At 51.7% G+C, this 15,791-nt stretch overlaps 1 protein-coding gene across 1 annotated transcript in view; it reads left to right on the top strand.

Moving 5' to 3' along the window:
• The window catches only part of LOC144605243 (plasma membrane calcium-transporting ATPase 4-like), a 91,466-nt gene that overhangs the window by 54,050 nt on the left and 21,625 nt on the right, over nucleotides 1-15,791 (top strand). Inside the window, exons 8-11 of the mRNA XM_078420339.1 lie at nucleotides 1,260-1,474; nucleotides 4,322-4,564; nucleotides 6,004-6,245; nucleotides 7,819-8,047. Of these exons, the coding sequence (XP_078276465.1) occupies nucleotides 1,260-1,474; nucleotides 4,322-4,564; nucleotides 6,004-6,245; nucleotides 7,819-8,047 (929 nt within the window). The remainder of the gene's footprint in view (nucleotides 1-1,259; nucleotides 1,475-4,321; nucleotides 4,565-6,003; nucleotides 6,246-7,818; nucleotides 8,048-15,791) is intronic.

Consider the following 15,791-nt stretch of genomic DNA (forward strand, 5'->3'; position numbering starts at 1 on the left):
CAGAAGGTGGTGAATCTGTGGAATTCATTGCGACAGACGGCTGTGGAGGCCACAAGTCAGTGGGTTTTAAGGCAGAGATAGATAGATTCTTGATTAGTACGGGTGTCAGGGGTTATGGGGAGAAGGCAGGAGAATGGGGTTAGGAGGGAGAGATAGATCAGCCATGATTGAATGGCAGAGTAACTTGATGGGCCGAATGGCCCAATTCTGCTCCTATCACTTATGAACTCATGAGGTTCTGTCAGTAACCTGTCCAAAGGTCAGAATCTTGATTCCAAATTTACTCAAAATCACCAACGTTTCTCCCGATGATTCGGTATTTCTACATTTTTTTCATAAGTATGAATACGTTCAGAGTTCATAAGTTGTGGGGGCAGAATTGGGCCATTCGGCCCATCGAGTCTACTCCGCCATACTATCATTGGCTGATCTATCTTTACCCCTCAACCCCATTCTCCTGCCTTCTCCCCGTAACCCCTGACACCTGCACTAATGAAACTCCTTGCAAACCAGAATCTCCAGTTCCTTGTGTCTCGATAAACTTTTCTGGCTTTGTTCTGGCAATTGTGTCGGAACCTTAGTATGTCGGGAAATAGCGGTAGAGTTGCTGCCTCACGGCGTCAGAGACCCGGGTTCCATCCCAACCACGGGCGCTGTCTGTACAGAGTTTGTACGTTCTCCCCGGGACCTGCGTGGGTTTTCTCTGGGTGCTCCGGTTTCCTCCCACACTCCAAGGACACGCGAGTCAGCAGGGTAATTGGCTTGGTATGAGTGTAAAGTTGTCCCTGGTGTTTGTGTGTGTGCCTAGAGGATAGCACTGGCATGCGGGATCGCTGGTCGGTGCCGACTCGGCGGGCCGAAGGGCCAGTTTCTGCGCTGAAAATAGAAGTAGAAGCTGAGATATGAGTGGGAAAGCAGGAATGTGGTACTGATTTTGGATGGTAGACACAAAACGCCGGAGTAACTCAGCGGGACAGGCAGCATCTCCGGACAGAAGTGACTGAAGAAGGGTCTCGGCCCGAAACGTCACCCATTCCTTCTCTCCGGAGATGCTGCCTGTCCCGCTGAGTTACTCCAGCACTTTGTGTCTACCTTCGATGTAAACCAGCATCTGCAGTTCTTTCCTGCTGATTGTGGATGATCAGCCGTGATCATACTGAATGGCGGTGCTGGCTCGAAGTGATGAATGGCCTCCTCCTGCACCTGTTTTCCATGTTTCTAACCTTAATCCCGGTTGTCTTCTTCTCCTCCTCTCCCAGGTCTGCTGATGTCGGCCATCACGGTCATCATCCTTGTCCTGTACTTTGTCATCGACACGTTCGGAGTCCAAGGCCGCCCGTGGCTGGCGGACTGCACTCCGATCTACATCCAGTACTTTGTGAAGTTCTTCATCATTGGAGTCACGGTGCTGGTGGTGGCCGTACCAGAGGGGCTGCCCCTGGCAGTCACCATCTCCCTGGCCTACTCTGTAAAGGTGAGACCCCCTCGACCTGCTGGACCCAGCGTCAGTTCATGGCACCGTCAGTTTTCCGCTCTAGTTTACCTTATTCAGTTTAGTCTATTTAATTCATAAGAAAATAACTGCAGATGCTGGTACAAATCGAAGGTATTTATTCACAAAGTGCTGGAGTAACTCAGCAGGTCGGGCAGCATTTCGGGAGAGAAGGATTGGGCGACGTTTCGGGTCGAGACCCTTCGTCTGAATAAATAGTCTATTTAATTCGTTTAGTTTAGCTCAGAGATGCAGCGCGGAAACAGGCCCTTCGGCCCACCGAGACCGCACCGACCAGCGATCCCCGCACACTAACCAACCTGACCACGGGCGCTGTCTGCACGGAGATACTAACTCTGATACACCAGAGATTGTGGAATAGAATGGTTATAGGAGAGAAGGCAGGAGAATGGGATTAGGAGGCAGGGATCAGCCATGATTGAATGGCGGAGTGGACTCGATGGGCCGAATGGCCTAATTCTACTCCTATAACTTGTGGAAAAACACAAACTAATCTCTATTCAGCTCAGTAAATGCACATTTTAACATTTTTATTGCAAGATTTTGATTCGCATTCAAAGTCCTCCCACTAATGTTGGACTTGCCTGGAGGCCCTTACAGATACTAACTCTGATTCCCCAGACATTGTGGAATACAGTGGTCGTCTAGACCCAGATGCACGGTGTCTGCGTGTGTGGTCTCATCGCAGTTGTCATTACAAAATGGAACTTTAAAACTAATCGCATTGGCCCTGGAGTTAGCAGCTTAATTCATTCCCGTCGGTACGGTGGCGCAGCGGTAGAGTTGCTGCCTTACAGCGAATGCAGCGCTGGAGACCCGGGTTCCATCCCGACTACGGGCGCTGTCCGTACAGAGTTTGTACCTTCTCCCCGTGACCTGCGTGGGTTTTCTCCGGATGCTCCGGTTTCCTCCCACACTCCCAAAGACGTGCAGGTTTGAAGGTTAATCGGCTTGGTATAAATGCAAACTGCCCCCAGTGTGTGTGTGTGTGTAGGGTAGTGTTCACGTGCGGGGATCGCTGGTCGGCACAGACTCGGTGGTGGCGTTTCGGGCTGGGACTTTTCCTCAGACTCTTCAGAGCTGGTGGACATGAGAGGAATAGATCGGGTAGACGCACGGAGTATCGTGCCCAGAGCAGGTGAATCGAGGACCAGAGGCCATGGGTTTAAGGTGAAGGGGAAAAGATTTAATAGGAACCTGAGGGGTAACTTTTCCACACAGAGGGTGGTGGGTGTGTGGAACGAGCTGCCGGAGGAGGGAGTCGAGGCTGGGACTATCGCAACGTTTAAGAAACAGTTAGACAGGTACATGGATAGGACAGGTTTGGAGGGATATGGACCAAACGCAGGCAGGTGGGACTAGTGTAGCAGGGGCATTGTTGGCCGGTGTGGGCAAGTTGGGCCGAAGGGCCTGTTTCCACGCTGTATCACTCTATGACCCTATGATTAGGAGACGATTAGTTGTCCAATGCTTGGCGGCAGAGTTTGGATTTCTCTGACTGCCTCTTAGTTACGGCTGACTTTGGTTCTGCAGATGGAAAAGGGAGAGGAAAACTCGAACCGTAGTCCAGTTTCCTTTGCCCTTTACCTGTGAATCGATGCTGCAAACCTTGTGATACGATACGATACGATAGAACTTTATTTATCTCAGGAGGGAGATTGGTCTGCCAACAGTCCTAAAACACAACAAGGCACATGAAATTAAAATGACGAGTGGAAAGTCCAGGATTGGCAATGTGCAAATATTGGGGAGTGGGGGGAAGGGGGGGGGGGCAGAGGGGAGTCAATCTCAGTCTACCCCACGACAGAAGGGGCAGGAATTGTACAGTTTGATAGCCACAGGGAAAAAGGATCTCACATTGAATGGCGGTGCTGGCTCGTAGGGCCGAATGGCCTACTCCTGCACCTATTGTCTATTTTCTATTGTCTATCTCCTGCGGCTTTAAATCATCTTTAGTTCAGTTTAGTTTAGAGAAACAGTGAGGAAACAGGCCCTTCGGCCCACCGAGTCCGCACCGCCCAGCGATCCCCACACACTAACACTATCCTACACACACACACTAGGGACAATTTACATTTACACCAAGCCAATTAACCTACAAACCTGCACGTCTTTGGAGTGTGGGAGGAAACCAGAGATCTCGGAGAAAACCCACGCAGGTCACGGGGAGAACGTACAAACTCCGTACAGATAGCGCCCGTAGTCGGGATCGAACCCGGGTCTCTGGCGCTGTGAGGCAGCAGCTCTACCCGCTGCGCCATCGTGCCGCCCTCCTCAGTTGAAGTCTTTGGCGTGCTTCCAAAACAACAAGAGGCGTTTGATAGATCTACAGGGACTTGCTCGTTTCCTTAAGATTGATGAACTATCTCTTGGTATCATTCACCAATGTATCCAACCTCTTAGACAATAGACAATAGGTGCAGGAGTAGGCCATTCGGCCCTTCGAGCCAGCACCACCATTCAATGTGATCATGACTGATCCTTCTCAATCAGTACCCCGTTCCTGCCTTCTCCCCATACCCCCTGACTCCGCTATCCTTAAGAGCTCTATCTAGCTCTCTCTTGAATGCATTCAGAAAATTGGCCTCCACTGCCTTCTGAGGCAGAGAATTCCACAGATTCACAACTCTCTGACTGAAAAAGTTTTTCCTCATCTCCGTTCTAAATGGCCTACCCCTTATTCTTAAACTGTGTGGCCCCTGGTTCTGGACTCCCCCAACATTGGGAACATGTTTCCTGCAACTAACGTGTCCAACCCCTTGATAATCTTATACGTTTCGATAATCCTTAATCTTTCTCTTTTAATAGAAAATGATGAAGGACAATAACTTGGTCAGGCACTTGGATGCATGTGAAACAATGGGTAATGCCACAGCCATCTGCTCTGACAAGACAGGGACACTCACCATGAACAGAATGACAGTGGTACAGTCGTACATTGGAGAAACGCACTACAAGAAGACACCAGCGCCTGACGCACTCTTACCCAAGGTTATGGAGCGCCTTGTCAACGGCATAGCGGTCAACTCCGCCTACACGACCAAAATACTGGTGAGCGCTGGGAAAGGGAACTGCAGGTGCTGGTTTTAAATCGAAGGTAGACGCAGAGTGCCGGAGTAACTCAGCGGGCCAGGCAGCATCTCGAGAGAGAGAGAGAAGGAATGGGTGACGTTTACGGGTCGAGGCCCTTCTTCAGACTGATGTCAGGGGCGGGGGACAAAGATAGGATGTAGTCGGAGAAGGGAAGACTGGTGGGAGAACTGGGAAGGGGGAGGGGATGGGGATGAACTCTTTGTTCCGCGGTGTCGTCAGTCTTCACGAGAGCTGACATGTTTGTGTAGCGGGCGGGAGCCTATGACAAATGTGCTCCTTTTTGGAACGGGTTTTAGTGTTCAGCTTTTCCAAAGTCGTATCCTCGTATTCTCGAGTGGAAATAGCCTTTTATAGTCCTCTGTACATCAGGCCCACTGGTCTGGCTTATAAACAGTATCAACAAAGATGTGTCTTGTGAACAAGATAAGTGCCCTTGAGCCCACTTTTCACTGCTTTGTGAATCTTGTAAAATGTGTTTGGGATTAACGTAAATCATGCTGGATTTATATGAAAGGACACAGAGTGCTGGAGTAACTCAGCGGGTCAGGCAACATCTCTGGAGAACATGGATAGGCACAAAGTCCTGGAGTAACTCAGCGGGTCAGGCAGCATCTGTGGAGAACATGGATGGGTGACATTTCACAGAGTGCTGGAGTAACTCAGCGGGTCAGGCAGCATCTCTGGAGAACGTGGGCAGGCAGAGAGTGCTGGAGTAACTCAGCGGGTCAGGCAGCATCTCTGGAGAACGTGGGCAGGCAGAGAGTGCTGGAGTAACTCAGCGGGTCAGGCAACATCTCTGGAGAACGTGGACAGGCACAAAGTCCTGGAGTAACTCAGCGGGTCAGGCAGCATCTCTGGAGAACGTGGACAGGCACAGAGTGCTGGAGTAACTCAGCGGGTCAGGCAGCATCTCTGGATAGAAGGAATGGGTGAGGTTTTGGGTCTGAAACCTTCTTCAGACATGAAGCATCACCTATCCATTTTCTCCAGAGATGTGTAGGAAGGAACTGCAGATGCTGGTTTACATAGAAGATAGACACAAAGTGCTGGAGTAACTCAGCGGGTCAGGCAGCATCTCTGGAGAACATGGATAGGTGACGTTTCACAGAGTGCTGGAGTAACTCAGCGGGTCAGGCAGCATCTGTGGAGAACATGGATAGGTGACGTTTCACAGAGTGCTGGAGTAACTCAGCGGGTCAGGCAGCATCTGTGGAGAACATGGATAGGTGACGTTTTACAGAGTGCTGGAGTAACTCAGCGGGTCAGGCAGCATCTCTGGGGAGAGGAGGAACAGGTGGCGTTTCGGGTGGGGTTCATTGTTCCGTTCGGGTACATGTGGCGATTGAACCCTCGTGACTTGCGTGACCCTGGTCCTGGTGTGTGCTTCCTCCCGGCAGCCCCCCGAGAAGGAAGGTGGGCTTCCCCGCCATGTGGGCAACAAGACGGAGTGTGCCCTGCTGGGCTTTGTGCTGGCGCTGAAGCAGGATTACCAAGCCGTGCGCAATGAAATCCCGGAGGAGAAGCTCTACAAGGTGTACACCTTCAACTCCGCACGCAAGTCCATGAGCACGGTGCTGAAGAACGCGGACGGAAGCTTCCGGATGTACAGCAAGGGGGCGTCCGAGATCCTCCTGCGCAAGTGAGCACTGCCTCGTTTAACGTCCGATCGTTCTGCGTCCATTGGATTAATTAATTTGATTGTGTGTGTGTGTGTGTGATAGTGTTAATGTGCGGGGATCGCTGGTCGGCACGGACCAGGTGGGCCGAAGGGCCTGTTTCCGCGCTGTCTCTCCAATCTAAACTAATTCCACACAAGGACGTGTGGAATTGAATGGTGCTTGTTGCAAAGAGGCTAATTCGCTGCTTCAAGTGTAGTGGAGTTGTTTTCCACAGCACGGTGATGTGAACGATCGGGATGGTATAGATTTGTAGGTGCAGCATTCTCTGTAGCCTTGCGGGACCTCTAACGCACTTGAGAAGTCATCCCTGCACTCCGTCCACACACAAAAAGGTTACTTCAATTAAAATACGAGTGTTTTATTTTGGAAAGGAGGGTTCCACGAGGTTTGGGTTACATTCCGTTCAAACGCCATTGAACAAGAACATGACCCGGGTGTCACGGTGGCGCATCGGGTAGAACCGCTGCCCCACAGCGCCGGAGACCCGGGTTCCATCCCGACTACGGGCGCCGTCTGTACGGAGTCTGTACGTTCTCCCCGTGACCTGCGTGGGTTTTCTCCGGGTGCTCCGGTTTCCTCCCACACTCCAAAGACGCACACGTTTGTAGGTTAAATGGCTTCTGTAAATTGCAAATTGTCCCCAGTGTGTGTGTGTAGGATAGTGTTAGTGCGCGGGGATCGCTGGTCGGCGCGGACTTAGCTGGCCGAAGGGCCTGTTTCCGCGCTGTATCTCTAAAGTCAACAGACAATAGGTGCTGGAGTAGGCCATTCGGCCCTTCGAGCCTGTACGCACCGCCATCCAATGTGATCGTGGCTGATCGTCCACAATCAGTACCCCGTTCCTGTTCTCTCCCCATTTTCTAAAGTCTAAAGGAGGAGCAGTAACGATGGATGAAAGGTAACAAATCACAGTTCTGGCTAGGTAGGAACAAGACGACAATAACAAGGATTTAACAGTTATGTGGTCATTAAAGCTCTAAAATTAAAAGCTGTTGATGTTAGGTATAAACACCTAGAGTATATAAACTTGCAAATGGAACAGTAAGCTGTGGAAACGTTATAGACTCAAAGATACAGCGTGGAAACAGGCCCTTGGGCCCACCGAGTCGGAGCGGACTCTGTACATTAACACTATCCTACACACAACAGGGACAATGTACAATTTGACCAAAGCTAATTAACCCACAAACCTGTACGTCTTCGGAGAGTGGGAGGAAACCGGAGGAAACTCACGCGGGTCACGGGATGAACGTGCAAACTCCGTACAGGCAGCGCCCGTGGTCAGGATCGAACCCGGGTTTCTGACGCTGTGAGGCAGCAACTCTGCCGCTGCGCCACCGTGCCGTCCGGACAGTGCGATCTTGAGCAAAGCGCAGTGCTGGAGGAACACTCAGTGGGTCGGGCAGCACCTGGGGAGGGGAATGGGCGGATGGCGTTTGGGGACGGAGACCGGTGATGAAAGGTGCCGCGGATATTGCGCGCGTACGATCACGCGCCAGAAATTTACAAAAATGCTGTGAAATTGTTTCTCAGGTGCACTAAACTAGTAAACAAGGGCGGGGACGTGGTCGCGTTCAAGGCCAGAGAACGTGATGAGATGGTGAAGAAAGTGATCGAGCCCATGGCTTGCGAAGGTTTACGCACCATCTGCCTGGCCTACAGAGACTTTGTCAAAGAGCCCGAATGGGACAACGAGAACGAGATTCTCAACGACCTGACGTGCCTGATGGTCGTTGGCATCGAAGACCCAGTCCGTCCTGAGGTAAATACCGGGCACTCGAGTGGATGTGGAAAGGACTGGGGGAAGAGTCTACTACACAGCACATGTAGCGGTCAACAAAATCACAGTGATAATAGCCAGCTTAACAGAGAGAGTTGTGAATTTGTGGCATTCTCTGCCGCAGAGGGCAGTGGAGGCCGATTCACTGAATGGATTTAAAAGAGAGTTAGATAGAGCTCTAGGGGCTAGTGGAATCAAGGGGTATGGGGAGAAGGCAGGACGGGTTATTGTGGATGATCAGCCATGATCACAATGAATGGCGGTGCTGGCTCGAAGGGCCGAATGGCCTCCTCCCGCACCTATTTTCTACGTAAACAAAGACCCAGTCCATAGATTCCAGGAATGAGCTGGTTAGCATATGATGAGCGTGTGTCGGCACTGGGCCTGCACTCGTTGGAGTTTAGAAGGATGAGGGGGGACCTCATTGAAACGTACAGAATAATGAAAGGCCTGGATAGAGTGGATGTGGAGAGGATGTTTCCACTGGTGGGAGAGTCTAGGACCAGAGGGCACAGCCTCAGAATTAAAGGACGTTCCTTTAGAAAGGAGATGAGGGGGAACATCTTTAGTCAGAGGGTGGTGAATCTGTGGAACTCTTTGCCACAGACGGCTGTGGAGGCCAAGTCTGGGGATATTTTTAAGGCAGAGACGGACAAATTCTTGATAAGAACGGGTGTCAAGGGTTATGGGGGAGAAGGCAGGAAAATGGGATCAGGAGGCGGGGATCAGCCATGATTGAATGGCGGAGTGGACTCGATGGGCCGAATGGCCTAATTCTACTCCTATAACGAGAACTTGAGATGTTGGTAGAGGTCGGGCAGGCTAGTGTAATGAGTATAGAATGTGTAGGAAGGAACTGCAGATGCTGGTTTACACCCAAGATCAACACAAAATGCTGGAGTAACTAAGCAGGACAGGCAGCATCATTGGTCAGCATGCGACAAAAGCTTTTCACGGTGCTTCGGTACACGTGACAATAAACCAAACTGAAGAAGCAAAAAACCATCTCTGGAGAAATGGAATACTTGGCGCCCAACCCAGGCGACTATTAGTGTGTTAGCCACAGAAGCAGATCTACAATCACATGTTGCAATCACTCCACACTCTTCAATCTCTACTCCGACAGCAACGTTTCTTGCTTTAACTATGATATTCCCTTGCCATGTACGTCCACACTGTACACGGCTCGATTGTAATCGTGTGCTGTCTTTCTGCCGACTGGTTAGCACGCAACGAAAGCCTTTCACTGTACCTCGGCACACGTGACAATAAACTAGACTGAACTGAAAATCATATGGTAAAGGGCGTAGCTTTAAGGGGGGAGGGGCAGAGTTTAAAGGAGATGAGCACAGAGGGTGGTGGGTGCCAGGATTGTGTTGCTGGGGGTGGTGGTGATGGAGTCAGATAATGATATGAATAGACTTTTGGATCGGTACATGCACAGAGAGGGACTGGAGGGATACGAGTTAATGGCAGGCAGGGTCTCGACTCGAAACGTCACCCATTCCTTCTCCCCAGAGATGCTGCCTGTCCCGCTGAATTACTCCAGCATTATGTTGGCCTTGGCATCATTTTGGGCACAGACATTGCGGGCCGAAGGGCCCGTCCTCGTGTTGTACTGTTTTGTGTTCTATTGCAGCTAGGGTTGCCAACTGTCCCGTATAAGCCGGGACATTCCATATTTTGGGCTAAATTGGTTTGTCCCGTACGGGACCGCCCTTGTCCCGTATTAGGCCCGGGGGGGCGCTGTGGGCCCGGACACTGTAGGCCCGGACAGTGTAAGACCGGATAGTGTAGGCCCGGACGGTGTAGGCTCGGACACTGTAGGCCCGGACAGTGTAGGCCCGGACAGTGTAGGCCCGCACGCTGTAGGCCCGGACAGTGTAAGACCAGACAGTGTAGACCCGGATGCTGTTGGCCAGGACAGTGTAGGCCAGGACAGTGTAGGCCCGGACAGTGTAGGCCCAGACATTGTAGACCCAGACAGTGTAGGCCCGGACAGTGTAAGACCGGACACTGTAGGCCAGGACAGTGTAGGCCCAGACATTGTAGGCCCGGACAGTGTAAGACCGGACAGTGTAGGCCCGGACAGTGTAAGACCAGACAGTGTAGGCCCGGATGCTGTAGGCCCGGACAGTGTAAGACTGGACAGTGTAGGCCCGGACAGTGTAGGCCCGGACGCTGTAGGCCCGGACAGTGTAGGCCCGGACAGTGTAGACCTGGACAGTGTAGGCCCGGACAGTGTAGGCCCGGACAGTGTAAGACCGGACAGTGTAAGCCCGGACAGTGTAGGCCCGGCCTCTGTAGGCCCGGACGCTGTAGGCCCGGACGGTGTAGGCCCGGACGGTGTAGGCCCGGACGGTGTAGACCCGGACGGTGTAGGTCCAGACAGTGTAAAACCGGACAGTGTAGGCCCGGAGGCCTGGGTGCCGCCTAACGGAGGTTGCGTAGCAACCCGCCTACCGGCCCGTGCGGCCGCCATTGGTGGAGCGGGAGCACGTGGCCGCTGGCTGGGTGAGGTGACGTGGGGCGCGGGGCGGTGACGTCACCTTGCCCCGTATTTGGGAGTGAGGAAGTTGGCCAACCCTACTTACAGCCTTGCCTTGGTGGTCTGTCTCAGAGTGCAGACGTTATTCCTCCTGCATTATCAAAAGCAGTCGCCAAACTGTGACTGGAAACTGTCCTTGAGCTCATCTCCATGATCTCACTCTTTCCTGGAATGCAGCAAACTTAATGTTCGCAGCTTGTAAAAATAATAAACATTAAAACGTTCCGCAGAGGCTGAACTGGGGGTGAGCTGTTGTTGGCATCCCGCTAGGATAGCTGGCAACCTAACGCTGAAATCTCGGATTTTGACCAATTCCCTTTCCCCTGACCCCACCCTGATGAACACAGTTAGTTTAGTTTAGAGATACAACGCGGAAACAGGCCCTTCGGCCCACCGGGTCCGTGCCGCGCCGACCAGCGATTCCCGCACACTAACACTATCCTACACACACTAGGGACAATGTTTACATTTGCCCAGCCAATTAACCTACAAACCTGCACGTCTTTGGAGTGTGGGAGGAAACCGAAGATCTCGGAGAAAACCCATGCAGGTCACAGGGAGAACGTACAAACTCCGTACAGGCAGCGCCCGTAGTCAGGATCGAACCTGGGTCTCCGGCGCTGCATTCGCTGTAAGGCAGCAACTCTACCGCTGCGCCACCGTGCCCTACCATCGTCTCGACCCGAAACGTCACCCATTCCTTCTCTCCGGAGATGCTGCCTGTCCCGCTGAGTTACTCCGGCACTCTGTGTCTATCCATGTTCTCCAGAGATGCTGCCTGACCCACTGAGTTACTCCAGCACTCTGTGTCTATCCATGTTCTCCAGAGATGCTGCCTGACCCACTGAGTTACTCCAGCACCCTGTGTCTATCCATGTTCTCCAGAGATGCTGCCTGTCCCGCTGAGTTACTCCGGCACTCTGTGTCTATCCATGTTCTCCGGAGATGCTGCCTGACCCACTGAGTTACTCCAGCACTCTGTGTCTATCCATGTTCTCCAGAGATGCTGCCTGAACCGCTGAGTTACCCTGGCACTCTGTGTCTAACCTAACAACATATTTGACACATCGGTAAATTGATTTTTATGACTGACTCTTGTTGCAATTTACTGGCAGAACATTCGAAAATAAAACAGTGAACACCCAACTCTCACTCCCTGCCACCTGTTGCTCTGTTATACTGCACGTCTTTACATTTATCTGTTTTTTCCTCTCATCGTTCCCGACTCCAGCTGCATATTTTAGTCAGAGGCATTCTTTGGAGCGCAGGAGGATGAGTGGGTGATCTGAGAGAGGTGAATAAGATCACGAGGGGGATGGATCGGGTGATTGTACGTCGGTGAGGCCACACTCAGTTGGGTTCAGTTTGGAGCTGCCCCGCGGAAACAGGCCCTTCGGCCCACCGAGTCCTCACCTACCGTCGGTCATTAGTTCTATCCTACAAACTAAGAACAATTTACAGAGGGCCAATTAACCTACAAACCTGGGATGAGTGTGGGATGAAACCGGAGCACCCGGAGAAAACCCACGCAGGTCACGGGGAAAACGTACAGACTCTGTGCAGACAGCGCCCGTAGTCAGGATCGAACCCGGGTCTCTGGCGCTGTGAGGCAGCAGCTCTACCCGCTGCACCACCGCTTGGAGCATTGTGTTCAGTTTTGGTCTCCCTGCAACAGGAAAGACAGCAGTAAGCTGGAAAGAGTACAGAGAACAATTATGAGGATGTAGCCAGGACTTGAGTGCCTGAGGTATCGGGCAGGCTAGGACTTTATTCATAGGTTCTAGGACCACAATAAGACCATTCGGCCCATCAAGTCTACTCCGCCATTCAATCACGGCTGAACCACCTCTCCCTCCTATCCCCCATTCTCCTGCCTTCTCCCCATCACCCCTGACACCCGCACTAATCAAGAACCTGTCGAACTAGGCCTTAAAAATGTCAATTGATAGCCATTCCTTGGAGCACGGGGGGCCGAAGGGTGTACAAGATCACGAGGGGAACAGATAGAGCCTGTTAACCAGGGTGGGGAGATCAAGAACCAGAGGACATGGGTTTAAGGTGAGAGGAGAATTTAATAGGAACCTGAGGGCCAATTCTTTTCACAGGGTGAGTGGGTGGTGGGTTTATGGAACAAGCTGCCGGAGGAGGTAGTTGAGGACGGGACTAACACAACATTTAAAAGACATTTGAAGGATAGTGTGTAGGAAGGAACTGCAGATGCTGGTTTAAACCGAAGATAGACACAAACAGCTGGAGTAACTCAGCGGGACAGGCAGCATCTCTGGAGAACAGGGGTGTGGAATTCTCTGCCACAGAGGGCAGTGGAGGCCAAATCACTGGATGGATTTAAGAGAGAGTTAGATAGAGCTCTAGGGGCTAGTGGAATCGAGGGACATGGGGAGAAGGCAGGCACGGGTTACTGATTGTGGATGATCAGCCATGATCACATTGAATGGCGGTGCTGGCTCGAAGGGCCGAATGGCCTCCTCCTGCACCTTTTTTCTATGTTTCTAGGTCACATTTTGGGTCGAGACCCTTCTTCAGACTGTGAGGCAGGGGAGAGGGAATCTGATGAGATATAGGTGGTGAGAGACAGAGAGATATAGAACAAATGAATGAAACAGGAAACACAAAAAAGTAACGATGATAAAGGAAATAGACCGTGGCCTAGGTGAGAACGAGTTACAATAGACAATAGGTGCAGGAGGAGGCCATTCGGCCCTTCGAGCCAGCACCGCCATTCAATGTGATCATGGCTGATCATCCACAATCAGTACCCCGTTCCTGCCTTCTCCCCATACCCCCTGACTCCGCTATCCTTAAGAGCTCTATCTAGCTCTCTCTCTTGAATGCATTCGGAGAATTGGCCTCCACTGTCTTCTGAGGCAGAGAATTCCACAGATTCACAACTCTCTGACTGAAAAAGTTTTTCCTCATCTCTGTTCTAAATGGCCTACCCCTTATTCTTAAACTGTGGCCCCTGGTTCTGGACTCAGACGGCAGTGAAACTAGTGCAACGGCTTTTAGAGAAATTGATATTCGTAACGCGGGGTTGTCAGCTTGCCAAGTCATTCTTCTAGTTTCACTGTCGTCGTGTTGAGTCTCATTGTCTGTAACTCCTTTTCACCTAGCCCACAGCTCACAACGGCCCGTCTCCTTTATCATCGTGACTTTTTTCGCACATCTTTCATTCATTTGTTCCACGTAGGAAGGTAGATCAGATATACTAGATATAAGTGCAGGAAGGGACTGCAGATGCTGGTTTAAACCGAATATAGACACAAAATGCTGGAGTAACTCAGCGGGACAGGCAGCATCTCTGGTGACGTTCGTTTTGGGTCGAGACCCTTCTTCAGACTGAAGAAGGGTCTCGACACTAAACGTCACCCATTCATTTGTTCTATATCTCTCTCTTTGAAGGATACTGCCCGTTCAGTACAGGGGGAATTAAGGGTCAGCAGTACATAGTTCATAAGTTCTAGGAGCAGAATTATTCGGCCCATCGAGTCTACCCCGCCATTCAATCATGGCTGGTCTATCTCTCCCACTCAACCCCATTCTCCTGCCTTCTCCCCATCTCCCCTGACACCTGCAGTGCCCGTAGGTGCGCGTGACAATCTTCTCTGTGGATGGTCACCGTGTCGCGGTGGAGAAGCTCGTGTGGTCCTGAGACCCTGAGGGCGATGCCGTCTGGAGCCACGCTCCTGGTAGGGTCACCCATGGGGGTAAGGTCGAGGGGGGAGGTCCCTGACAAAGAGCGATCCAACCAAGACCTCAACGGTGGAACAGGCGTAGGGAGGGTGACGGCTGACTTCAGTGGAGCGTCACAACGGCTGGGAAGGCGGATGGATGAAGGCCGCGGCAGACAAGGGACACCGGTCGTCGTGGACTCCACGCCACTGGATCCCGACCCAGATCTGTCACGGGCCGTGTGGTGGCTGTCTGTGCACCAGTCTCCCCACGTTAAACAAAGTCACAGTGGTCCTCAGTCGCCATCATGCTGAGCCCCCTTACGCCTTGCCTGCCGTTCCCCACTCATAGAATCATAGTGATACAGCGTGGAAATGGGCACTTCGGCCCAACTTGCCCACACCGGCCAACATGCCCCAGCTACACTAGTCCCACCTGCCTGCGTTTGGCCCATGTCCCTCCAAACCTGTCCTATCCATGTACCTGTCTAACTGTTCCTTAAGCCTCGGGACAGTCCCAGCCTCAACTACCTCTGGCAGCTCGTTCCACACATCCACCACCCTCTGTGTGGAAAAGTTACTCCTCTTTCCCCTTCACCTTGAACCTGTGTCCTCTGGTCCTCGATTCACCTTCTCTGGACGAGAGATTCTGTGTACGAACGAACAGGAGAACTTTGTCAAAGTTGACATACCTTGAGGGGATTCCGCAGTGGAACGGCAAAATGGGACGGAAAGACCGCACCTGTACAGCAGGCAGTGAAGAAAGCCAATGGAATGTTGGCCTTCATAACAAGAGGAGTTGGGTATAGGAGCAAAGAGGTCCTTCTGCAGTTGTACAGGGCCCTAGTGAGACCGCACCTGGAGTACTGTGAGCAGTTTTGGTCTCCAAATTTGAGGAAGGATATTCTTGCTATTGAGGGCGTGCAGCGTAGGTTTACTAGGTTAATTCCCGGAATGGCGGGACTGTCGTATGTTGAAAGACTGGAGCGACTAGGCTTGTATACACTGGAATTTAGAAGGATGAGAGGGGATCTTATCGAAACGTATAAGATTATTAAGGGGTTGGACACGTTAGAGGCAGGAAACATGTTCCCAATGTTGGGGGAGTCCAGAACCAGGGGCCACAGTTTAAGAATAAGGGGTAGGCCATCTAGAAGGGAGATGAGAAAAAACTTTTTCAGTCAGAGAGTTGTAAATCTGTGTAATTCTCTGCCTCAGAAGGCAGTGGAGGCCAATTCTCTGAATGCATTCAAGAGAGAGCGAGATAGAGCTCTTAACGATAGCGGAGTCAGGGGGTATGGGGAGAAGGCAGGAACGGGGTACTGATTGAGAATGATCAGTCATGATCACATTGAATGGCGGTGCTGGCTCGAAGGGCCGAATGGCCTCCTCCTGCACCTATTGTCTATTGATCAGGAGAACTTCTTCAAAGATTCTGACTTTGTCCCGCCCCCTCCCCTGAAATCAGTCTGAAGAAGGGTCTCGACCC

This window comes from Rhinoraja longicauda, chromosome 24 (assembly GCF_053455715.1).
Source record: "Rhinoraja longicauda isolate Sanriku21f chromosome 24, sRhiLon1.1, whole genome shotgun sequence".
In the NCBI taxonomy this organism is placed as follows: Eukaryota; Metazoa; Chordata; class Chondrichthyes; order Rajiformes; family Arhynchobatidae; genus Rhinoraja; species Rhinoraja longicauda.